This window comes from Hevea brasiliensis, chromosome 9 (assembly GCF_030052815.1).
Source record: "Hevea brasiliensis isolate MT/VB/25A 57/8 chromosome 9, ASM3005281v1, whole genome shotgun sequence".
Classification (NCBI taxonomy): domain Eukaryota; kingdom Viridiplantae; phylum Streptophyta; class Magnoliopsida; order Malpighiales; family Euphorbiaceae; genus Hevea; species Hevea brasiliensis.
This window is the reverse complement of record NC_079501.1, coordinates 8,326,663-8,349,931: the sequence shown is the minus strand read 5'-3', so window position 1 is coordinate 8,349,931 and position 23,269 is coordinate 8,326,663. Positions and strand designations below refer to the sequence as shown.

The following is a 23,269-nucleotide window of genomic DNA, read 5'->3' as shown; positions in this document are numbered from 1 at the left end:
CAATTTTCTCTAATTTCTATAATTTTTTTAAATCTTTAGAATTTGGAGTAATGTGTTTGGTTTGATTTTTTTACGTTTGAAAAATAATTTTTATTTTTCCTTTTTATATTTTTAGAAAATTTTAATTTTATTGTTATAAAAAATGTGTTTATAAAATAATTTTAATTTAAAAATTAAAATAATTATTCGTATTTTTCATAATTAAAAATAATTATTATAAAATATCTTTAAAAGCTTATTTTACTTTTAAGATTTTTAATATATATTATTTATTTTTATAATAATATAATTAATATTTTATTATTGTGAATAAATATATTTTTTTTACAAAACAATTAGAACAGAAATTTTATTATGAAGAAAAACAACTTAGCTTAGTTAAATATCAAAAAATTTAAAAATTAGTTTTTCATTTGAAATTTTGCTACATATAAATAAGAAATTTTATATTTTAAAAAAATATCCAAGTTTTCTCAATTTAAGCTTTCTAAAAGTAAAATAAGAAACCATTTTTTATCTGACAGGTAAGAACGTTCTTTGCATGGGCAGAGAAGCCGGGCCTCAATATGCCATGATATGCGGGCATGAATTTGCGGCCTGTGCTCTAAAAACTCTTATATAAGGATACCTAGCGCAACGTTTCAATCCACAGTATAAAATCAATACTTTATCCTAGCCATCAATCCAAATCTCTCGAGTCCATCACCATGGCTTCGGTTAACATTGCAGTAATTCTAATCTTGGTGGCAATGGCCCTCTATGCAGTCTCCGTCGCCATGGCAGCAACCTACATGGTTGGCGACTCTGCTGGTTGGACTCTTCCTCAGCAGCCTATCTACTACGATAAGTGGGCTGCTGATAAGACGTTTGTCGTTGGTGACACTCTCGGTGAGTTTCTGCACTTTTCTTGGTCTCCATATATAGTTGTTGAACTGCTTTTCTTTTTAAAAAAATTCTTTGCTTCGCTCAAATTGTTATACTAAATAAATGAGCAACTTTCCCTCCCACTCGTTATAGGTGTATAATATTAAAGGTTTTTTCATATATATGTATTGTGGAAGTGCAGTTTTTGACTACAATCCCCAATACCACAACGTGCTAAGGGTGGACCAATTGGGTTTCCAGTCATGCAATGCGACATCACCTATTATGCGTTATGCCTCTGGCCGCGACTCCGTCGCCCTCCAAAGCCCAGGCCATTTCTTCTTTCTGTGTGGTTTCCCTGGCCACTGCCAAGCTGGACAGAAGGTTCACATCCATATTGCCATTTATCCACCATAAATATATCTATTTTATATTGAATCCTTCCCATGGGACTGGACTCGGTTAATTTCTTTCATGAATATGCGCATATATATATATATATATATATATATATATAAGCCGCTAATTTGCATCAAAGCAACATAAGATTTCTTATATTTATTCGCCTCATTTATTTATTATTTGACTGTTTTGTGAATTTCAATATAAGGTTTTAATTAATGTTTTAAAATCAGCGAGCCCACTCCACAAAATTAAGTTTAACACATTAACAAGATATTGTAATTTGGAAGCAAGGAAGAAACTCATCACAAGCTATCAAAGGGAATTATTTTTGGTTAATCTGAAAGCGTGCTTTGTGGCAGACTATTGGCAGTTAAACTACTTGCTCAGGAAGTACAAATCGAAGTTGATCAATTTTCTAGAAATTAGTACTTTAGGACAGGACTGGAGCCTGCCTTGAAGTATTTCATAATTGCTAACCACATAGTGATAAATCTGCATAGGATAAGACAAAATCAGCAGTGAATTTGATCGATAATAAGTCATACTCTTCCAATTTCCACATGAAGACAGCGGTGAATTTGTGTGAGCAAAAAACTGAAGTAGTTAACATATGTCGAAGCATATATCCTTAATTGGTTTCAATTTCTGGGCCGCAACTTATTGGGCTATGCAATTCAGGCTAGTCCAGTCTCTATATATATGGTGATCATGCTCCAGGTTTTAGATAACTAACATAAAAATGTTAAAACTACAGCATTTTCGATTGTATCATAGCAGCACTATTCCAGCTTATCATAATGGCCCTTCAGGTGCCCGCATTATGATGTCTTCCTCGCTCATTGTTAATAGTACAAAAAAAAAAAAAAAATCTAACTTAAAATTGTTTTACTCGATCTGTCTCCCTGAATGGAAATTTACGCCTTGCTATACTTGTTACAAATAGTGCCTCCCTGTCCATTTCATCATTGTTCCAGAAAATGACTATACGCCTTCAATTACATTACTTTCAAACCAGTGTTTTTATTTTTCTTCCCACCCAACTAATTTCCCATCAATAGCAGGGAGGATTTGCATTGCTTTGATACTTATTTTTTTTTATAAGAAAAAAAATTCTGCAAATTATAATATATATATACTTGGTGTATTAACAAATAAAATAGGTTTTTTACAAATTATGAAAAATAAAAATTATATTACTATACCTAATAATTTCCTTACAAATGCACTTAGAGTAAGCCGATGACAGACGTACAGGCGAAATCAGTTGAAGCGAGAGCGAGCCAAGCCCAGTAAAAAGCCTTGGTTGCCGCTTACCGTAACCGGATAACAACACGCGTAGTTCCACGTGCAAAAACAGCCTATACACGTAAGGCTGACTGCAGAAAAGTAAAACTAAACGTCCAGTAAAACATCTCTTTCTTGGAAAAAAAAAAAAAAAAAAGGAAATAGCCAGCGAAGGGGGACGAAAACTTAAGTATATAACAGTAGCCACCCTCCTCAATCACACACCTCCTCACTCCCGGTTTTAACTCTTTCTCAGCAATTCAGAGCCCACAGAGTGTAAGTGTCACACTCACACACACTCTCTTCCAGGGAAGAAGAGAAGAGAGATTTCTTCAGGTAATGAGAGATGGGGTTTTATTAGTTGGAAGAGAGTTAATAGAGTGGGCATTCTGCAGCAATTAAATGGCTTTCATCAAGAAAGCGTGAGTCAGAACATTCACTCTTTCTTCACGGATAAAACATCTAACGCATTTAGAGCGACGCGTACATTGCAGTTTTCAGAACTCGAATGGAGCTTAGCAAAGTAACTCTGGAGATTTTTTCCAAACTTGAGCAGAAATGGCTCTCCCACTGTGAGAACGCCAAGAAAAAGCGTATCCTCAGCATTGACGGCGGTGGAACTACCGGCATTGTCGCCGGTGCTGCTCTTATCCACCTCGAGGACCAGATCCGCCTTAAAATCGGTGACCCTCAGGCTCGAATCGCAGATTTCTTTGACATCATCGCCGGCACTGGCATCGGTGCTCTCCTTGCTGCCATGCTGGCAGCTGATGACGGCTCTGGCCGTCCTCTTTACACTGCCAGAGATGCTGTAGCATTCCTGTCTGACAAAAACTCCGAGCTCTTCAAGGTCAAGCTCGTTGGATTCCTCCACCGGCACAAATTATTCTCGGGTAAGAGCATAGACAAGGCTTTAAAGGAAGCTTTCAGGCGAGATGACGGGGAGATATTGACCTTGAAGGACACGTGTAAGCCTCTTCTTATTCCTTGCTTTGACCTCAACAGCTCTGCTCCCTTTGTTTTCTCCAGAGCAGATGCGTCAGAGTCACCGAGTTTCAACTTCGATCTCTGGAAAGTCTGCCGTGCTACGCTAGCCACGCCAAGCCTCTTCAAGCCGTTTAACTTGACGTCCGTCGACGGAAAGACCTCTTGTTGCGCCATTGATGGTGGCCTAGTGATGAACAACCCGACGGCTGCTGCAGTTACACACGTGCTCCATAATAAGCGAGATTTCCCGTCAGCTAACGGAGTAGAGGATCTGTTGGTTCTATCCTTGGGTAGTGGCCCATTGAGTGGATCCTTAAGTAGGAGGAATCACAGGCGTAACGGAGAGTGCTCGACTTCGTCTGTTGTTAGTATTGTGCTTGATGGAGTTTCGGAGACTGTCGACCAGATGTTGGGGAATGCCTTTTGTTGGAACCGTTCAGATTACGTTAGAATCCAGGTATGCTCAATTTCGCTTGGTTGACTGCTCAGAAAATTGGGTTCAAAAAAAATAATCAATGTAGTTTTCCATTGCCAACACCAGACTAAAATGTGCCCGCTAAAACTCCTAACTAAAAGAACACGGAAGCGAGATTTTTTTTTCCTCCTTTTTTCTCGGTTGCCAAACAGGGTTTAGAAATCTCTTCTTTTTTACCGGGTAGTGATTGACGGCGTGAAATGTGTGTAGGCAAATGGATTGACGAGCGATGGACTGATGGGCCCGAGAGTGGAAGACGAGGTGTTGAAGGAGAGAGGCGTGGAGTCTTTGCCGTTTGGCGGGAAGCGATTATTGACGGAGACGAACGGACAAAGAATCGAGAGCTTCGCGCAACGCCTTGTTGCTTCGGGAAGGAGCAGCTTGCCACCTAGTCCCTGCAAGGATTCCGCCGTTAGCTAGTTTTGGTTCCCCTCGCCATGTTTTTTTTTTTTTTTTTTTTTTTTTTTTTTTAACCATTTGTAACCAAGCTCAGGTTTACCTTTAGTCATTAACTATATCTGCGTTTGGAGTAAAATGGGCATTCCATCTCTGATCTCTCTCTGGTAAATTGATTGGGTGTGTCCTTTGACTGAGGACAAATTAATTAGTTTTAAAAGCAATGAAAGGTTAATTAATTAATTAATTAAATGATTCGTTATTATCTGCCACATAAGAATAGCCAAATGGGGTTTTGTCTTTTGTGTTTGAACTGTCAGTTGCTGTGCGAATGCAACATAGAAAAATTTGCGTCTCTTATAAATTGGATTTTTCAATAATTATATGTCCTTGTGACTTGCAGCCATTTCCTTTGTAAACTTCATCATGAATTCTATCTTCAGAAAAAAAAAAAAACTTCTTCATGAATTGCATGCGATTTCAGAGATTAATGATATTGGCAAAACCATGAAATATCATGTGTCATCGAACATCCCAAATATCACCTGGATTGTTAAAATTAAATGAATTTCTATATATTTATTTATAAATAAATGCATGTAATTAAGAATTTCATTATGTAATATATAAAAAAAAGAAATATATGAATTTATTTACAGATGTGAATTTCAAGTGTAATTGTGTGAGAGTTGTATCTGAAGAATTGCAACACGACGACTACCTTCACTATTCCATTAAAAAAATAAAATCTGAAGGATGGGGAGTATATCTATGATTTATTTATTTATTATTAACTTAAAAAATAAAAAAAAAAAAGGCAAGAGTTTAATGCTGGAAGCGGAAGAGAGGAGAAAATTTTCCATAAAGTAGGGGTGAAGTTGAATGTAAGACTCGAGGGAGTTAATTAGGGTATTAAAATGAAACAGCAAATACGACCACAAAAGGGACCCTCTTGAGTAACTATGGGATGGGATCCAACGTCCAAGTGCATCTTTGCCAAAATTTTCTTAATTCATGCCATGGTAAATTTCAAAATGCATTTATTAATGTATATTACAAGATAAAGTTGTGCGATAATATGAATTATAAAAATATAATTATATATAATCATATATGAATTTTCATATTCACATAATTAAAAAAATGCTTTTTATTTTTTTTTTCGTGAAGCTGTTCCTAGAAATGAAATATGGTTTAATCCCAATGTGTTTCGTAATTTCATATCTCAAGTTCAATCATAATATCATCGTGATTTAACTTGCATTAATTTCTATGTTTCCTCAAATATACTTCTTTATATACATATATATAATTTACTTGGTAAAATGGTAAATTTATTTACATTTATTTCTAGGCACAGAGATTTATATGGATTGATTTTAAAATTAATTTCATCAATAAAAATGATTTTTAGCATAAAATTTCAATAAAAAAAATAAAGTTTAATTGATGCAAATTTTATTCAATCAGAATAAGTCTGTTATTGATAATTTTGTAGTGCAAATATAGGGAAGTGGGCCTAAAATTTCAATACATATATATAAATGTTATGATATATATATATGCATGCTCAATCCTTGGATAATTAATTAAACTTGTATTATAGAAAACTTATGAAAAGGGATTAAATGGGAGGAATTTCTTCCAGAGTCATGTATCTCACAATAAATAAGGAGAAATGTGGCCTATATAAATCCATTAGGGTCAGGATCAAGCTTTTAACTAATTTGCATAATAATAGTGCAAGGAATCATCATAAACCAAAGCTAAAGGAAAAAGCTAAAGAAAAAAGCTAAACTATATACGCTTGAGAACCTCCAAAGCCTTTTGCTTGTTTACCACTTCACCATCATTATAACATTTGATGAGCAATTAATAAGGATATGAAGAGTGAAAAGCTTATTCTAGCAGAATTTTTTGTTCCCCTTTTTTATTATGCAAGATTTTAAAGAAATTAATTTAATTAATTTTTTTTATTAATTCTCATATCTAAAATAAAAAAAAATTAATTTATTTTAAATAAAAAATAAAAAATTTATAAAAATTCAATCAAAATTTTTATTGCAAATAATTTATCTTAAAAGAAGACAAGGATTTTCCATCACACATGCATTACTCCCAGTTGATTCTTTCACTAAAGCAGATTCTGTGGTTTCTTCAAGATAAAACATGACAATTTATATTTAATTACCTATATGACCTCCACCACCATCACGACAAAGAAAATGTTTAATCTCTATAACCTAATTAGTTATTAGCTTGTTAATATCTAAATTTAAAACACCTTATTATATTGAAAATCATAAATGAAATGTGATATTGATTAAAGTATACAAATTGATAAATATGAATGAAGTAGAAGGATAGTGAGTAGTGATAGAGAGCTCTAGTGGTTGGTGGGCATTGGTAGCTAGTGAGCTAATTAATTAACCATCTGATGATGACCATGCATGTAGTGGGTAATTAGAATCCATTTGTTGATTAAGACCCAAGTTAGGTTGAGAAAATTGGAGAATGGTGTAAGGTTGAAGTGACAATATTTGGTGGGGTAGTCAAGAACAGGCATTAGATTAAGACCCAAGTTATGCACATGAGATTGGAATAGACACCATTACCACCAAACCAAGCATTGAGCATCCTTTAATTAACCTTTTATTTATTGATAGAAAAAGAAAATGTGTCTTTCTCTTCAAGAGAACTTCATTTAAGCTTCCTAAAGAATTTATAGTTTTTAGGGCAGAATGGAAGAATATTTAGTGCTAATTAATTTAATCCAATCCATGGGATCGATATTAATTAATAATATATGGATTATTAATGAGGGCTAACATTATTCGTCTAAAAACTCTGCCATTTTTTTTAATATTAGTAATCAAGCATGTATAACACCATGTGCAAATGAGGTTTTGATACAGTATCATCACTTGCTATAATACTAACAAAAGGAAAACCAGCTGATTTTTTTTCCCAGATCAGGTTTGCACTGCAAATTGGCAATTGCATTATATACCCAGTTGAGGATAGTGCTAACTATCAGAATCCAACTGAGCATTAATGATTCATGCATGAAGATGATCAGAATCCAACTTAACCTCACCCATCAATCTTTACATACCTGTTTTTGGAAGAATATAAGGTAAATATAATATTTACCGAAGGATACTGTCTTCAAGTCTAAAATCAACTCAACTCGAGTGGCTTAGATGAATTCAGTCACCATAGCAATAATGTGGAGGGTTTGGGTTTATTAACCAGTTAGGTGTATGACTTTATTTGTTCTGTAAATGAATTTATTGATAGTATAAATTGGTGACTTGTGTTCATATATATTTACCCTCAAGTACAAAAGGGTGTTCTAGCTATATATTTCAGAATCTCATTCAATGTAAAAGGCTCCACCCCTACGAGGCTTCCAAGCTCAAATCTGCGAAAATTTCATCAATTAAATTATTAAATTAAATAATTGTGAACGTAAATATAAATATAGAAGTGAAAGGACGGGTAGTAGCTGCAGATAGAAGAGATGTAACCACCTTTTCTGCAGGTACTTCAACAGCGTGCATATATATATATATATATATAAATATATAAATATAATAAGGGAGAGAGAGGAGTAACAACTCACTTTTTATAATTTATAAAATGATCCACGTTTATATGAATGTAACAAATACTAAGATTTTAATGTTTTTGGGTGTATTTAAAATTATTAAATATACACAGATTATTAAATTTTAGTACTTCTTACATTTATATAAATGTGAATCCTTTTATAAACCATAAAAAATATGTTCCACATCTATGTTAATGAGAGACCACATATTCTGAGTGTATTGTAGAAAGTGCAGTGAAAGTAATTGTGATATTGGCTAAGTACTTAATTCTAAGAAGCTTAATTAGGTCCTTCCCTATGAGCTTTGGAATATAAGTATCGCTGATAAGGGTGGCACTCATTTATTGCTATAAATTCATTGCTATTATTTATCATCACAGTACTCGATTACAAAAAGGTGGAGGACATTTTTAATGTTGACCATTATTTACATTTTATGAAAGAAGAGTGGAATTGTATTGTATTCACTGGTTAATGTTGATTGGTTTTTTAAGTGTGATAAATAATTTTAAATAAAAAAATTAAATATGAAGTATAAAAATGAATAAAGAGAGTACAAATAATATTTCTTAATTAATGTTGTACAGTATTTATTACATAGCTACGTGCCATGATTTGCTGCAGAATCTTGATGAGGCTGCTGCACAAAAGGTATTCTTTGGATGAGGCCGAGGAGATGCGTAGCAGCGCACAGTGTGTTGAATTTGCCCAGAAATGATTGAATTGAATTCTGTGTTGTAGGCTAATTTCAGGGAAAGCTAATTTTGGAGAAGGAAACGCAAATACTTGTAATCTACTTGAGAAACATTTGATAACCTCAAAAAATTTTAGGAAATGACAAACTGTTCTTGTGATATATGTTTGCATATTTCTCTATATGGATTTTTTTTTGTGTGTGTGTTTTAATGGTTTTTTTTTTATTAATTTTGTATCAGAAGAGAATCCTATCATCTTCCACCATGGATGAATAATAATAATAATAATAATAATAATAATAATAATAATAATAATTTTCAAATTATATCTAAAAATAACGACGATTTTAATTAGTGATCTTTTAATAAAATAATTTAAAAATTAATTTTAAAAAAATACAAACATATTTTTCATCATTAATTGATCACGAATTGAGAATTGAGATTCTAGTTGAAGATACATGTCCTTCTTAGTCCAACCGTGGCTAATTCATATTAGTAAGAGAATTTTAATTATTAGCAATGAAGAAAAATCTTTAGCTAAAATATAATTTTCTTGAAGTATTTCGCTTTCTTATTAACATCATAAATTAGAGGAAGCATATCATCTCCTTTTTCATCCAAGGAATTAAACATAATAGTTAACAATTAACATGATATGAACGATTCCATTTTTTTTAATTACCACTTGAAGCATTGATGAAAAAGCAATGGAAAAAGGAAATAGGCCAGGGGTTTTTATGGGCTATAGCTTGCCTTTATATCTTGAGGAATCTCTTGCATGTGTGTGGAACTAGCTAGCTAATATTTATTAGGGCTTTTGTTTGTTTCTTTAATGCACAGAAAGAGGAATGGTGCATTTTTTATGAAAGCTAGGAAGCATTTACAGTGTCAAAGATTCCATATGGAAAAAATATATGATGTGAAATACAAACGAGAAGAAAAACAAACCACAAAAAATACTTTACATATAATAATCTGCCTTATTCTAGCTAGTTTCCTCTAATCTATGATCTATCTACTTTCTTTTATACAGTCACTGATGACCAAACTAGTTTCTGTCTTTTAAGGTGACAATGTCTTCTCTTTTCTTTTATCTTTAATTCCTTTTTTTTTTTTTTATTCTTTTATGAAAATGTGTAGGATACCCTCTTTCTCTCTCTGTAACATGCCTATAGAAAATGTGCTCCAACAATTTATATTGTCTCGAAAATGCCATAGAGATGCATGTTATTCTGTTCATCGGATCTTGAAGTTGCTGAAGAGAAGGTGGAACCTTTTGGGAAGAAGATGGTTTTTAAGGTGTTGAATACTATGTTTTGGGTTTTACGTTACAGGCAGACACAGACACTTGGGACACATGCGGGTCTCTTACGTGCAAGATTACATATTATGATTCTCTTTCTCCTTCTTCTGCGCATGAAATCATATTCCCTTGATGATCTGAAAAATCTTGAATTATGTGCTCTACATTATGACTAAAATCAACCAGATTTGAGATTCTTTGTTTTTCTTTCTTCAAGATTTAATTAGGAGGATCATATAGAATAAATTTTGTAGTCAGTTCTTATATAAAAAAATAAACTTACAACGTACATAATATACATTATTCGTACTTACGTTTTGTACACACTTGTAAACAAGTTGATATGCATTTTTCCAACAACTGCAACAAAAAAACTAAAAGATTAATGAAAATGTGCCATTAATAAATATGAGCGATCGGCAGTGGGAAAAAAAAAATTACAGAGAAAAACAAATGATGACTAGATGGCAATGATCTTTCGTGGAAATTGTTGTTGATTTGACTTGGAAGATCTACAGAGCAACAAAGCCCTGGGGGAGTATCTTGATGCATTTGGATTAAAATAACTAATTAATGTTGAATATTTTGCAGTACCAGCTGGGTAGCTATTTAACTAGGTACTGCCTCTACTACTGCCATAATATAATGGATTTTCTTGTGCTCTCGTGGGTCACAATTTGGTTATTTTATTGGGTAGCAGGGAACATATACAGAGTAGAGTGTCATTATTTACTAAAAAATAAAGAGACTAAGCCGAGTGCATGCTAGGGTGAAGGGTGAAGAAGTAGAACCAGTAGTGACTCACACAACAGTCCAATCTCACGTGGCTACTTGCTAACCTAGAAGAATAGTTTATATGTGCAAAATCTTGAGAAGATATTTCTTTACTATTATTATGATTTATTTGAAGACAAAAAAACACCTGCCCTTAGTGGATTTGATTGACTTTTCTGTCATTTACATAAAACCTGAGAGAGAGAGGGGATGCAGTCAAGAACTGGGACACAATAGAATAATGAACAGCGAAGAGAGGACAAGACTCTTGAACAGTTAAAAATGGCTGCAAATGCGCTGGTAGAGGAATCTGTTACTACATGTCTAAAGGAAAAGCCAAGGCAAGTAGGGAACCTTCTTTTGCCCTTCTCTTTTATTTTTTTAGTATAAGCGGTCCCTCCGCCTGCAAGTGCAACTAGTGAACCATGTAACTAGTACTAGTACTAGTACGTCTAGTACAAATAATTCTCGTTCTTATTATAGCATTGCATTGATTTGCTTTGGGTTTGCATTTTTTTTTTTTTCTAGCTCTGGATCGTTTTTACTTTTATGCTTGTGGGCTTGGGCTGTCTGGATCTAGCTACGCTGAAATTCCAGTTGGTGTTCTGGTCCTTTTGTAGCTCGGGAAATATTCAAGGCCCAATTGTCCGATATTCTACTGTCCACTCCAGTTTTCAGCGATCTAACTTGCAAATTATTTCTGTCTATCTTCTTCCTCCTCCTCTTATTCTTCTTCTTCTTCTTCTTCTTATTATTATTATTATTGTCATTATTTTGAATATGTAAATATTGCATTACCAAGGCCCAAAAGGACAGAATGACAGATATTGAGAACAAGAGAAACGAGGCCCAACCCAGCAAAAACCGCCTACAATGTTGTCAATCTATTAGAGGATTCAATTTGCATTGATTATATTTGGACAATGTTGTCAAAACACCCTTACCTTCTATAATTTGGTGAGGCCAGGAGACGTGTAATCTTAAGACCTGGTAAGATTTGGACCAAACATGGCTTATTATGATGCTAATCCTGGCGCGAATGGCGCGCACGTCACGATTTAAATTTCATGACTGGGCAAAGGCGGGAATCAACTTACCAATAATAAAATTAGAAATCGAAATGGCGGGGCGGGCCTTCCTTCGTGGTACCTACTTCCTATAATAACTTCACCCAAAAAATTAAAAATAAAAATAAAATTACCAATTTTTATGAATTTAATTAGCCCACCTCTCATTTCTCTATTTCCAACAGAAACAAAACCCACAACTCACTCTCTTTCCCAAATTCCCGCCTTCCCCCCTTTCCCTCCATCTTCAATCTCAATCATTTTCTCTCTCTCTTTGTCTTCATGGATCAACCCGCAAGGAGGAGCTTGAAGCGGAAGCTAGAGCAGGAATTTCATGAAGATATAGATGATCGCAAGGCTCCGGCCACCGACGCCGACGAGAATTGCAAAGATTTGGCGCGTGATGTCCAAGCCCAAGTGGATATCCTTAAATCTACTTTCTCTTCTTTAGAAGCCGATCGCGTGGCTGCCAAGGGCGCCGCTCACTTCCTCTCTCAGCTCGCCAAGAACGGTAACCTTTCTCTCTCTCTCTATATATATATATATCTCTTCATGCGATGTTATTCGTTTCTGAATTGTTAGCGGATGCCCGCATGTGTGGTTTTTGCCTGCGAATGGTTTGTTAAGGTTCCTAAAGAAGGTTTTCAGTGTTAGTTGATGCTCTGTTTTTAGTTTCGTTGTTCCTGGTTGATTAAATAGTAAATTAAGTGAATTATTGTATCTCTGGTCTTTTTTCGCTGGAGTTTTAATAGGTTTTATTAACTTGTTTCTGTGCAGAAGAATTTGTGAATTTGATCGTGGACTGTGGCGCTGTGCCAGCGCTGGTCATGCATCTTCAGGCGCCACCGCCTTTGAGAGGTGAAAGTAGTCCAAAAACATACGAGCATGAGGTGGAGAAACGAAGTGCTTTCGCGCTTGGACTTCTCGCTGTGAAAGTAATTTAATATGAGGCCTGCTATTTTTGGTCTTCTTTTTTTAGTTGCTCATTGCATAAACTGTTCAGTTGACGCAATACCTTACCCTAATTTATGATTTTTGGTCCTTTAAAGTGTCATAATTATCATCTATATGTCTGTTGGTTAATTGTGGGAAAAACACAACTAGCTGTGTCGTAGTCAATTCATTCTTTAATTATTTCAAGTTGTGTGTGTATGTCGTTGTCATGGATTTTATTTCTCTATTGGTTAGAGTAGCTCTACTTTAGTGTGTTAGTAGTAGGTTTGTTAAGAATCTACTAAACTAATATAAACTTCCAGGATGGGTGGCATTGCAGTGGTATCTATGTACTTATCAATGAGTTTGACTCTCAGATGTCTTTGATTTTATGTGACATGTATGGCACCAAATGTATAACTATGTGATGGGTGGGAGTGGATCGGTCAATTCTTTGCAAACATGTCTTTTAATTTTAGCTGTTTTGGCTGAGTTTGACTCTCAGATGTCTTTGATTTTCTGTGACATGTATGGCACCAAATGGATAACTATGTGATGGGTGTGAGTGGATTGGTCAATTCTATGGCAAACATGTCTTTTAATTTTAGCTGTTTTGGCTGGGATTAGAGTCAAAATGAAATTGAATACTAGGTTATACCAAACTTTCCAAGCCCAACCAAGCCAAAACTTGTTTATTCTCCCCTTTCAGTTAATAACATGAACGTAGTTCTGTTTGATGCTTTCTTAAGTTTCCATCTTCAAATTTGCAGTGGTTTAACCATATTATAAGAAATGCATAGTTTACCTTTTCTCTGTTTAGTTCTTAATCTTATGGTTTCTCTATTTATTGTTTAATAAATAGCCTGAGCATCAACAACTTATAGTAGATGCTGGAGCTCTAGTCCATCTTGTGGGCTTGTTGAAGAGACGCAAGAGTAGTGGTAATTCTCAAGCAGTCAATAGTGTTATTAGGAGAGCAGCTGATGCAATCACTAACCTTGCTCATGAGAATAATGACATTAAAACTCGTGTCAGGTTAATATATTTTATGTATTTGTTATCAATACTTACATTAGTTATTATTTTAATCCCCTTTGTAAAACTTTGGAGCATACATCCAGGATTGAAGGTGGCATCCTGCCTCTTGTTGAACTGCTTGAGTTTGTTGATGTAAAGGTACAGAGAGCAGCTGCAGGGGCTCTACGGACCCTTGCATTTAAAAATGATGAAAACAAAAATCAGGTATAGTGGTGAACTGTTTGAATTTGTTGATGTGAAGGTTCAGTCTCTCCCTCCCTCTGAAATTATTTGTTGGGAGGGAAGCGGCTTGTTGGGGTTCTATGAGCAGTATTGTTGATGTGAAATACAAATTTGCAGATTGTAGAATGCAATGCTCTACCCACTCTTATACTGATGCTTCGATCAGAGGATACTACCATACATTATGAAGCGGTTGGTTCTTAACTAAAATTATTCATAGGTTAATCAGGATTTTATGCATCTACATTGTTTGGAATTAGGCATTAGCTGACTTTCCAAGAGTTTGCCAGGTTGGTGTTATTGGAAATCTGGTCCACTCATCCCCCAACATAAAGAAAGAAGTACTTCTTGCTGGAGCTTTACAACCTGTGATTGGATTGCTTAGGTAAAACTGATTTTCATTATAATCCATTTATGCTCTGGAGAATCATGCCTTCGTTTTCCTTTGTCTTTTTCCCTTGTTTATATGTGTTATAATTATCCACAGTGAATTATTTGTATCTCTCTCTTGCTTATAATAGTTATGCCACTAATCATGTAAGTTTGACAGCTCCTCCTGTTCAGAAAGCCAAAGAGAAGCAGCATTGTTATTGGGTCAATTTGCTTCTGTTGATTCAGATTGCAAGGTAGATTGAATATCATTATGATTCTAAGGCTTGAACCATGAAACTCATTAGTACTATAGGGATTCATCGTGCACTGCATTTACTGGTGGATTGCTTCTAGACAGGCATGCATGTGAACATGTGTTAATGGCATGTTTGTGTGTGTTATTCTGTTTAATAGCTATGACAATGAGGTTCATGCAGGTGCACATAGTTCAAAGAGGAGCTGTTGGGCCATTAATTGATATGCTTGAGTCTCCAGATGTGCAACTTAAAGAAATGTCAGCCTTTGCACTTGGGCGGTTGGCACAGGTTATATTATATCTTTTAACTATTGCATGGCCACGCTTTATAACACCTGCTTGTGTATAAACTCACACTTGCAGTTTCTTCTTTTTGAGAAGAAGAGAGGGCAGTGATGGGCATGAAACTAGTGTCTGAACTTAAATGGTTTTGATATTTTTGGTTCTTTTATTTTACTGAAGAAATTGTTGCGTATATCATAAACAGATTCTGCTGTATGGTTTGTGCCATTTCATGAAAAGAAATTGATGTTAACATTTTCTGTAAGTACAATTGTTCAACAGCATGCACAACAAATAAACTAAGTATATCCTATCATTGTATTTACTGTTATAACCTTTAAGTTCATGATCTATCATCTTTAAAAGGGGACTTCTGCATGTCACTTATTCTTGCATCTCTCTAGTCTTTTTTCTTTTCTTTTCTTCTTTGAGGTGTAAAAGTGCTTGATTAAGAAAAAATTCCAGATGATATATGACTAGACAAAATTTAGTCTGTCATTCTTTAAATATTTTAAATGATTCATGGTATGTTATGCTAGATTTATTTGCTTCTATGCTTGTTAGAAATTTTTTTTAAATTATTGTTTCTTTTTAATTTTAGGAGACACACAACCAAGCTGGCATTGCCCATAATGGTGGCATAATGTCATTGCTTAAGCTTCTTGAATCAAAGAATGGACCTTTGCAACATAATGCCGCTTTTGCTCTATATGGTCTTGCAGATAATGAGGTATGACTAAGCTTGTTGCTTCATTGCCTGTTTTCATTTGTAGTACAGTTATTCATTAACTCCAAGTCCCTAATGCTATAATGCAATGGAAATTTTCTTAATTGTTTCGATAGGATAATGTTGTGGAGCTTGTCAAGGTTGGTGGTGTTCAGAAACTCCAAGATGGAGAATTCATTGCTCAAGTATGTTTCTTGATGTTTTATTTGATTTGCAGTGGCTGCTTCCTGTTGCTTTAGTTTAGCTGACTTATCATGCTTGTTTAATGGATTGATAGAGTTGGAAGATGTTTGTCTTCTTGTCCATACTTCTCATTCTATTAATATTGCTTAGCTCTTATTGTTATCTTGTGATACCTGCAGGCAACAAAGGATTGTGTTGCAAAAACATTGAAAAGACTAGAGGAGAAGATTCATGGACGAGTGAGTTGTCTAACTGGCATCTTTGGTCATCCTTTACTTTGATTAGTGATTTGGTGTTTCTTTTCACATTGTCAATGTATGGTTATTTATTGAACTGAAACACTGGTCATCTTTGTGCAATAGCATACTGATTCCTTTATGCTTTTTCCCTGCAGGTTTTGAGCCACCACTTATATTTGATGCGGGTTGCAGAGAAAGCTGTCCAGATACGAATTGCTTTGTCTCTTGCTCATCTCTGTGCCCCTGATGATCGAAAAACTATTTTTCTTGATAACAATGGTAGAAATTATGGGCCTACAATATTTATTATTGAAAATTTATTATTGATGCTTTTATTCCTTTAGCTGATAAATTCATATCAGATTTTAATTTTTTAGTTGCTTGCTTCTACACATGTGATTTTCCTCCAGGATTAGGGTTGCTGCTGGGGCTTCTTGAGTCTGGAAACCAGAGGCAGCAACATGATGGTGCTGCGGCTTTGTACAAATTGGCCACCAAAACCACTTCAGTTTCCCTTTTTGATGCAGCTCCTCTATCACCAACCCCACAGGTAAATTTATTTTATGTTGTCTTTTTGGTACATGTGTAATTTTTTCATTTTCTTTTCTGAGAGAGCTTTGAGAAATAGAACTATATTATATCTGGTATTTTCTGGAATTGCACATCGTACTTTAACAATGAGATAGTGTTCTGAATGAGAGATTGTTTCTTTGTTTACATAATTGTTTGAGCCCATCATTAGCCTCATTGTCAACAATTGGTTTGTTTTAATCATTTCTCTGATGTTTCAATGAATTAGGAAGGTCTTATGGTTATGGTAAGACAGCAACTGCAAAATTAACTTTTGTATTCAATTCACTGCAGGTATATTTGGGCGAGCAATATGTAAACAATCCCACATTGTCTGATGTTACGTTCTTAGTTGAAGGTGAGAAATAATGTGTGTTAATGTTCTTTATGTGATGATAAGTTTTGGTACTATTGTTGATGCCATAATTACAGAGTGCATGATTGTAATATTATTTTACCAGGTAAACGGTTCTATGCTCATAGAATTTGTCTGCTTGCGTCTTCGGATGCTTTCCGAGCAATGTTTGATGGGGGTTACAGGGTGAGAATTTACTACTTACTAAACAAATGCTTTTGGTGTATGCTTTGTAATGAATGTACAAGTTTGTTCTTATATTATTGATCTTTACTAACCTGTCCCGAATATATGCAGAGACAAAATTAGGAACACTAATCAGAGTTTCTCATCTGTCAAGCGATAATTTCTTTATTGTTAATCAACTGCCCATTTATCAGTGGATGTTGCTTTAACTACTCTGCAATGTCATGCCTTGTGTTTATTGTGCACCAGCTAAAAGGAATTTGTAGTTTTAGAGGAAAATGGTTTATGAATTTCTAATTGATTACCTACTAAAAAGAATTGAAAAATGCAGGAGAGGGATGCTAAAGATGTAGAGATTCCAAATATTAGATGGGATGTTTTTGAGTTGATGATGAGGTGCGGATTGTTGGCTTTCATTCTTAGATATGAAAATAAATATACCTTCTGCTTTCTGATAGCTTGCTGGTTTGAGTTGTGCTTCTAGGTTCATATATACAGGATCTGTGGATGTTGATATTGAGGTTGCACAGGATCTTCTTAGAGCTGCTGATCAATATCTCTTGGAAGGCCTTAAGCGACTCTGCGAGTATGCTATTGCACAGGTTAGCTAATGTGTTTTGGTAGTTGCTCTTTAATAACATGGTTAGCATATTAAAATTGGCCTGATGAATTCTTGTTCTTTTGTGTTAAGGATGTTTCTGTGGAAAATGTTTCACTTATATACGAGTTATCAGAGGGCTTTAATGCTAGATCATTGATGGAAGCTTGCATATTGTTTATATTTGGGCAATTTGACAAGTTGAGTTCCAAGCCATGGTATGTTATTTCCTTCCAGCTTGTCTATCTTATAAGTACAGTTATCTTGAATTGTATTTGTTGGCATATAAATCACATTGGTGGGTTATCGTAGCATCTTTTGTGGGTGGACTGGGCAAGTGAAAGCTACATATAGAATAGCTAAGTATTACTTGGCAGCAGAAAACTGTAATTTATGATTTCACAACTTCAAAATTTGTGCTTTGATTTTTGTGTAATTTTAAACTTTTGTAATGTTTTGATTGTTCCTTTTCCCCCTTTGATTCTGTCATCAATATTGAGCTGTTAAATAAGTTTTAGTGCCTCAAATTCTCGCAGTATTTGGACTTGATGCATGTCCTACGAGGGCCATTTTATTAACCATCATTAGTTTTTGACTTAAATTGGATTTGAATGGTTTTGCAGGTGTTCTAATTTGATCCAACGCATTCTGCCCGAAGTACACAACTACTTCATTAAACAATTTACCAAGTCCATCCAAGCTTAACTAGAAGGAACCGTAGATGATTCATTTGGTTTTGATCTTTAACTAACCACTAAGATTGAAGATGAGGAATGTACAGAAATTCTGGAGTTGAGCTAATGTGGCTAATCCTCTTTTTAAGTGAGCATAGTCAGTATCCCAAGATAATACAAATGGCACAATTTTTTTTAGCAAGCATTCATATTGGCTCTGTGGAAATAAGGTTCTAATGGATCTACTCGTGGCTAAGTTCTGGGCGCAATGTTGGAACAATTTGTTTTAACGGAAGAATAACAATTCATTCTGTAATTATGACGAAGAAAAATGTTACATTTACTCCATTAAATTTTACATGATTTCTGGAAAATCTGACTTTATAATTGGCGTTTGTGTATGGGCTCGTAAAGAAAGAAAGATATTCATATGATTTTCCCCCATCTAACATAATATATAACAAATCATAAGAAAATTCAATTAAAATGATATTTTAGTTTATAATTTCAATTAAAAATAAATATAAAAAGTATTAACATATAAAATTTAAATTAATGGATTATTTAGTTTATAATTGTGATAATTAATTAATTGTTAGGTTATAATGCACAAAATTTAAAAAATTGCCTATAATTATTTATTAAACATAAAATTTTGAATTTTTTTTTATCCTGTGGCCTTATCAAAATGGTTATAGTTCAACCTATAAAATGAAATAGTACTCTGTAAACTATTACTGACCCAATAATTGAGAAAACTTATTTAACTGTTAGAAAGAAAAAAAAAAAAAAGCAAATAAAAAATAAGATGTAAAAATGAAGTGAAGAAAACGTAAAAATAAAGTTATCCTCAGAAGGTACTTGAAAAAAAAAAATCGAAAGTTAGATTGAATTTGGGCTTTGGCCTATCGGGTGCAAGATAATGGATTGAGAGAAAAAGTAGAACAGTATTGAGGTTCAGGCCCTAAATAAATTGTCCGATAGGATAGAAACTAGAACAAGAAGAAAAACAGCCATTTTATTTTGGCTAATTATTGGATATTATATTTCCTTTCTCATAAAAAAATGAATCCTCTTATAATAGGGAAATTATAAGAGATGGTGTAATAATTTCTCATTCTATTTTCCCTTCGAGTGGCGGACAGGAAGGAAGAAGGATGGGGATGCAGATTTTGGGGCTATGGTCACCTGCTCCTGCTGCGTGGGTTCATGTGCCTGAAACCCGAAACAAGCCTATTTACTCGTTACCAACTGTAGCACTAGCAACTACAGCTTCTCTCTCGTCTACACCTCCCACAATCCAGGCAAAAATTTCACTTTACACTGAATTTATGCTTTACATGAAGTCTCTACTTCTTTTTTTTCTATTATGTTTCAACTGCCGTTGAGTTTGTGTTTCTATTGCCGCTTGTTCTTAGATGTTATTTCAATTCTTGGGCGGAAATTGTTTGGAAAAATAAACTCTAAGCTAGTAATTGAATGGGGGAGATATTATTCTGAAGGAAATCGTTGCAGGTTGTTGGTGGAAAAAATCCGAGTTGGCATGGAAATGTGAACTCCAATTCCAGTAATGGTTTTGGAGGGGACACTGATTGGGTTGATCTTGATACGGATCTTTATTACTGGACGAAGGCTCTGCGCCCTTTTCAGGTATGGATAAATTTCATCTTTCACTTCCATTGGATTTTCAAGGCCAATTGAGTGACTTTAATTGTTATTGGCTGCTGGAAATTTTGCAGTGGTATCCTGGTCATATTGCCAAAACAGAAAAAGAACTGAAAGAGCAACTTAAGTTCATGGATGTTGTGATAGAGGTGCGAGATGCGAGAATTCCTTTGTCCACAACCCATCCACAGGTTAAATTCCAGTTAAATGAATGCTTTCAAAATAAATGTTGTTAAGTTTATATAATGTGTTTATATGAGTGTATGGGTGGATATGTCAGCTTCCTTGTGCAATACTTGGAAAATAATTTATGGAGTTCATATGTTGGAGATTTTTTTTTTATTATTATTATTATTTTGGCGTCCTTGCAATGGACGTAGCTTTATTTTTTCTTAACCTTCATGTATACTTGCCAGAAGTTAACCAAATAATGTGCTATATTGCCTTGTCGCAGAATAAAAAATCTGTGAGTATGCAATGCCAGTGCCAGACCATACTAGTTGTTCTCCTCTATTGCTTCAGATGTTTAGAATTTACTTAATACTCCAATCAAACATCAATTCTGTCTTTGCTTTTCCTTTTATTTTTTAAGCAGATGGATTCATGGCTTGGAAATAGGAAAAGAATTTTAGTTTTGAATAGAGAAGATATGATCTCCAAGGCAGACCGGAATGCTTGGGCAAATTATTTTTCAAAGCAGGGAATAAAGTTTGTCTTTTCCAATGGGCAACTTGGAATGGTACTACAGGAGATTTCCTCTTCCTTATACTTTAGTCTGAAAATCATTGCAGAAAATAATTTTTAGTGGCAAATACAGGGGACTATGAAGCTGAGCCGGTTAGCAAAGGCGCTAGCTACAAATGTAAATGTCAAACGCAGAGCCAAAGGGCTTCTTCCTCGTCCAGTGAGTTATTCAGATGCTATGGGGACAATGATAAAAAGGATCATAATTGCACTCTAACCATTTTTTTTTATTGAGATTTCTTTCACTATCATGTAGGTTCGAGCTGGTATAGTTGGGTATCCAAATGTTGGGAAATCATCTTTGATCAACCGTTTGCTAAAACGTCGAATGTGTGAAGCAGCCCCTAGACCTGGAGTTACAAGAGAATTGAAGTATGTATTTACTTTCATTAACTTCTCTATTGTGTAAGATGTGAAGTTGGAAGCAAAGATGAAGTGAAACTGCAAATAGTTTAAAACCCGAGCATTGCCTTAATACTGAATAAATTTTATTGTGACCTTCTTTTCCTTTATGCTTCCCCCACCCCACTCCTGCATGTCAACCAAAAAGAAACCCCCCAAAAAAAAAATTACCTTGTCTTAAACCAAGAATTGGGTGCAGTCCTAGGGCTGATTTATAGATCCAAAGATATTGAGTTTTCTGCAATTATGATTGGAAGAAGAATTGACTTTTTGGCCATGAAGTTCTTTATATGCTGAGTATTTCAGAAGCTTGCTAGTTTGTTGGCAAATTAGAATATTATCTCTTCATAGTATTGTGTATGAAAGAACTGTCTTACTAGATGTTTTTTCACTGGTTCCATAAATGATTTGTAGAATAAATACTGGCTATGGTTATACATATTTATTGGGTTTCATTATTGTTTAAAAGATGGGTTCGATTTGGGAAGGAACTTGAGTTGCTAGACTCTCCAGGCATAATCCCAATGCGGATTAGTGATCAATCAGCTGCCATAAAGCTTGCTATATGTGATGACATTGGGGAGAGATCCTATGATGTGGCTGATGTAGCAGCAATTCTTGTACAGATGCTGACAATGATTCCATCAGTAGGTATGGAGATTATATATTCTTCAATTCAGTGCCTTTAATACATAGGCTTTAACTTTGACTTTTGTCCCTTATCAGGTGTGAAGACACTTCATAACCGCTACAAGATTGATGTAGATGGGCATAATGGTAGAATGTATGTATTCTTTTGGCTTACCATTGTAACTATTTGGCAAATGTTCTAATAGAATAAAAACAATTCCAAAAGCTCATAAAATAAATTTTAGTCTCTAGTCTTCTTTTGAGGCATAAGCAGATGAAAAGCCATATTGAATTCCACAAACCAGTACAATCAGGAAAATTAATTTACCAAACCTTTTGTGGCATAAAACAGATGAATCTTTTTCTTGTATACCATAAGCCAGGACTTGCAAAGCTCAAAACCAAAAATTCCGTTTCACTAAAATCCCTGACTGATTAATTGCAGTTAATGTTTGAATGCAGATTTATTCAGAAGCTTGCATTCCACTTGTTCAATGGGGACACCCATCAAGCAGGTTTCCGTATGTTGTCTGATTTTCGAAAAGGCAAGTTTGGTTGGGTGGCACTAGAGAGGCCACCAAGGTAATGCTGTTGGAAGCTTTGAATGGAATGACTATATTTCTAAAGCTTTCATCCATGACTGTGATGCCTTGAGCGTGCCAAGTGTTGAAACTTTGAAGATACTGATATTGGTATGTCAAGGAGCCATAGAAGGAGGGAAAAAGCTTCCAATTATTCTAAACCCTCGAAGCAAATTTAGCTGGTACAACAGTAAAATCTGCACGAGACCCAACCATGGCAGGTGTATATGAAATGAAGTTTTGGACCATACATTGGTAGTGTACTGGTTCATCTGTTTCTCAGATTTATCAAATTGTTGTCTCCAGGGAAGTTGCAGAAAAAGCAGTTACAATATTTTGTATTTATCCAATATAGCAAATAGCTGTAGAACCCCTGATGAAATGGCTTTTTAAGTATGCCTCGTGTTTATACTTCATACTGAAACATGTAATTTTCAAATTTGTACATCAATCCAGAGAAGCTAATTATTTGAACTGAGCCACTTCCCAGAAGGCACAAGTTATCTATGTGCATGTGCCGTATAAGCCTGGGATTGAGCCCTCGGTCCATGGCTTGCTTTCTTGTCTGGTTTGTTTAATTCTAGTCTTGTAAAATTGGGCTAAAAAATAGCCTATTAAAGATCTTTTTCTGCAAGTCGTGGGTAAATTAAAATGATCTGGTAAAATCTGTGTAGTGCTGTGGGATTATTTATTTATTGTTTTAACCGAATCTTAATACTGGTCCCTTGATTTATCAGTACAGGCAA

The 23,269-nt window shown here is 34.7% G+C and overlaps 4 protein-coding genes across 4 annotated transcripts; all 4 read left to right on the top strand.

Moving 5' to 3' along the window:
* The first annotated feature begins 652 nt into the window (after positions 1-652).
* Positions 653-1,311, top strand: LOC110645122 (mavicyanin-like). The gene is made up of 2 exons (XM_021798162.2): positions 653-888; positions 1,067-1,311. Exons 1-2 carry the CDS (start codon positions 708-710, stop codon positions 1,279-1,281), a joined length of 396 nt encoding a protein of 131 aa, XP_021653854.1. The 5' UTR covers positions 653-707; the 3' UTR covers positions 1,282-1,311.
* A 1,455-nt stretch (positions 1,312-2,766) lies between these two features.
* On the top strand, positions 2,767-4,565 carry LOC110645126 (probable inactive patatin-like protein 9). Its single transcript, XM_021798168.2, has 2 exons — positions 2,767-3,997; positions 4,226-4,565. Exons 1-2 carry the CDS (start codon positions 3,062-3,064, stop codon positions 4,433-4,435), a joined length of 1,146 nt encoding a protein of 381 aa, XP_021653860.2. The 5' UTR covers positions 2,767-3,061; the 3' UTR covers positions 4,436-4,565.
* Positions 4,566-12,009: 7,444 nt separating this feature from the next.
* LOC110645135 (ARM REPEAT PROTEIN INTERACTING WITH ABF2) lies at positions 12,010-18,875 on the top strand. Its single transcript, XM_058152713.1, has 19 exons — positions 12,010-12,377; positions 12,644-12,801; positions 13,662-13,834; positions 13,921-14,041; positions 14,177-14,251; positions 14,350-14,444; positions 14,610-14,685; positions 14,869-14,976; positions 15,571-15,699; positions 15,813-15,881; positions 16,059-16,118; positions 16,274-16,397; positions 16,529-16,668; positions 16,983-17,046; positions 17,150-17,229; positions 17,561-17,625; positions 17,714-17,831; positions 17,921-18,045; positions 18,451-18,875. The coding sequence occupies exons 1-19, from the start codon at positions 12,149-12,151 to the stop codon at positions 18,530-18,532; spliced, it is 2,091 nt and encodes a 696-aa protein (XP_058008696.1). The 5' UTR covers positions 12,010-12,148; the 3' UTR covers positions 18,533-18,875.
* Positions 18,876-19,522: 647 nt separating this feature from the next.
* LOC110645133 (DAR GTPase 3, chloroplastic) lies at positions 19,523-22,997 on the top strand. The gene is made up of 9 exons (XM_058152712.1): positions 19,523-19,805; positions 20,017-20,151; positions 20,241-20,357; positions 20,762-20,905; positions 20,984-21,070; positions 21,167-21,282; positions 21,782-21,963; positions 22,039-22,096; positions 22,405-22,997. The coding sequence occupies exons 1-9, from the start codon at positions 19,659-19,661 to the stop codon at positions 22,526-22,528; spliced, it is 1,110 nt and encodes a 369-aa protein (XP_058008695.1). The 5' UTR covers positions 19,523-19,658; the 3' UTR covers positions 22,529-22,997.
* The last annotated feature ends 272 nt before the right edge of the window (positions 22,998-23,269 follow it).

Excerpts from the sequence above, each read along its gene's own strand:
- LOC110645133 (XM_058152712.1), top strand. The coding sequence starts at position 19,659 with ATGGGGATGCAGATTTTGGGGCTATGGTCACCTGCTCCTGCTGCGTGG. Across the intron at positions 20,358-20,761 it reads TGTCCACAACCCATCCACAG|ATGGATTCATGGCTTGGAAA; the intron begins GTTAAATTCCAG and ends TTTTTTAAGCAG. Across the intron at positions 21,283-21,781 it reads GGAGTTACAAGAGAATTGAA|ATGGGTTCGATTTGGGAAGG; the intron begins GTATGTATTTAC and ends ATTGTTTAAAAG.
- LOC110645122 (XM_021798162.2), top strand. The coding sequence starts at position 708 with ATGGCTTCGGTTAACATTGCAGTAATTCTAATCTTGGTGGCAATGGCC. Across the intron at positions 889-1,066 it reads TGTCGTTGGTGACACTCTCG|TTTTTGACTACAATCCCCAA; the intron begins GTGAGTTTCTGC and ends GTGGAAGTGCAG.
- LOC110645135 (XM_058152713.1), top strand. The coding sequence starts at position 12,149 with ATGGATCAACCCGCAAGGAGGAGCTTGAAGCGGAAGCTAGAGCAGGAA. Across the intron at positions 16,398-16,528 it reads TATTTTTCTTGATAACAATG|GATTAGGGTTGCTGCTGGGG; the intron begins GTAGAAATTATG and ends ATTTTCCTCCAG. Across the intron at positions 18,046-18,450 it reads AAGTTGAGTTCCAAGCCATG|GTGTTCTAATTTGATCCAAC; the intron begins GTATGTTATTTC and ends ATGGTTTTGCAG.
- LOC110645126 (XM_021798168.2), top strand. The coding sequence starts at position 3,062 with ATGGAGCTTAGCAAAGTAACTCTGGAGATTTTTTCCAAACTTGAGCAG. Across the intron at positions 3,998-4,225 it reads CAGATTACGTTAGAATCCAG|GCAAATGGATTGACGAGCGA; the intron begins GTATGCTCAATT and ends AAATGTGTGTAG.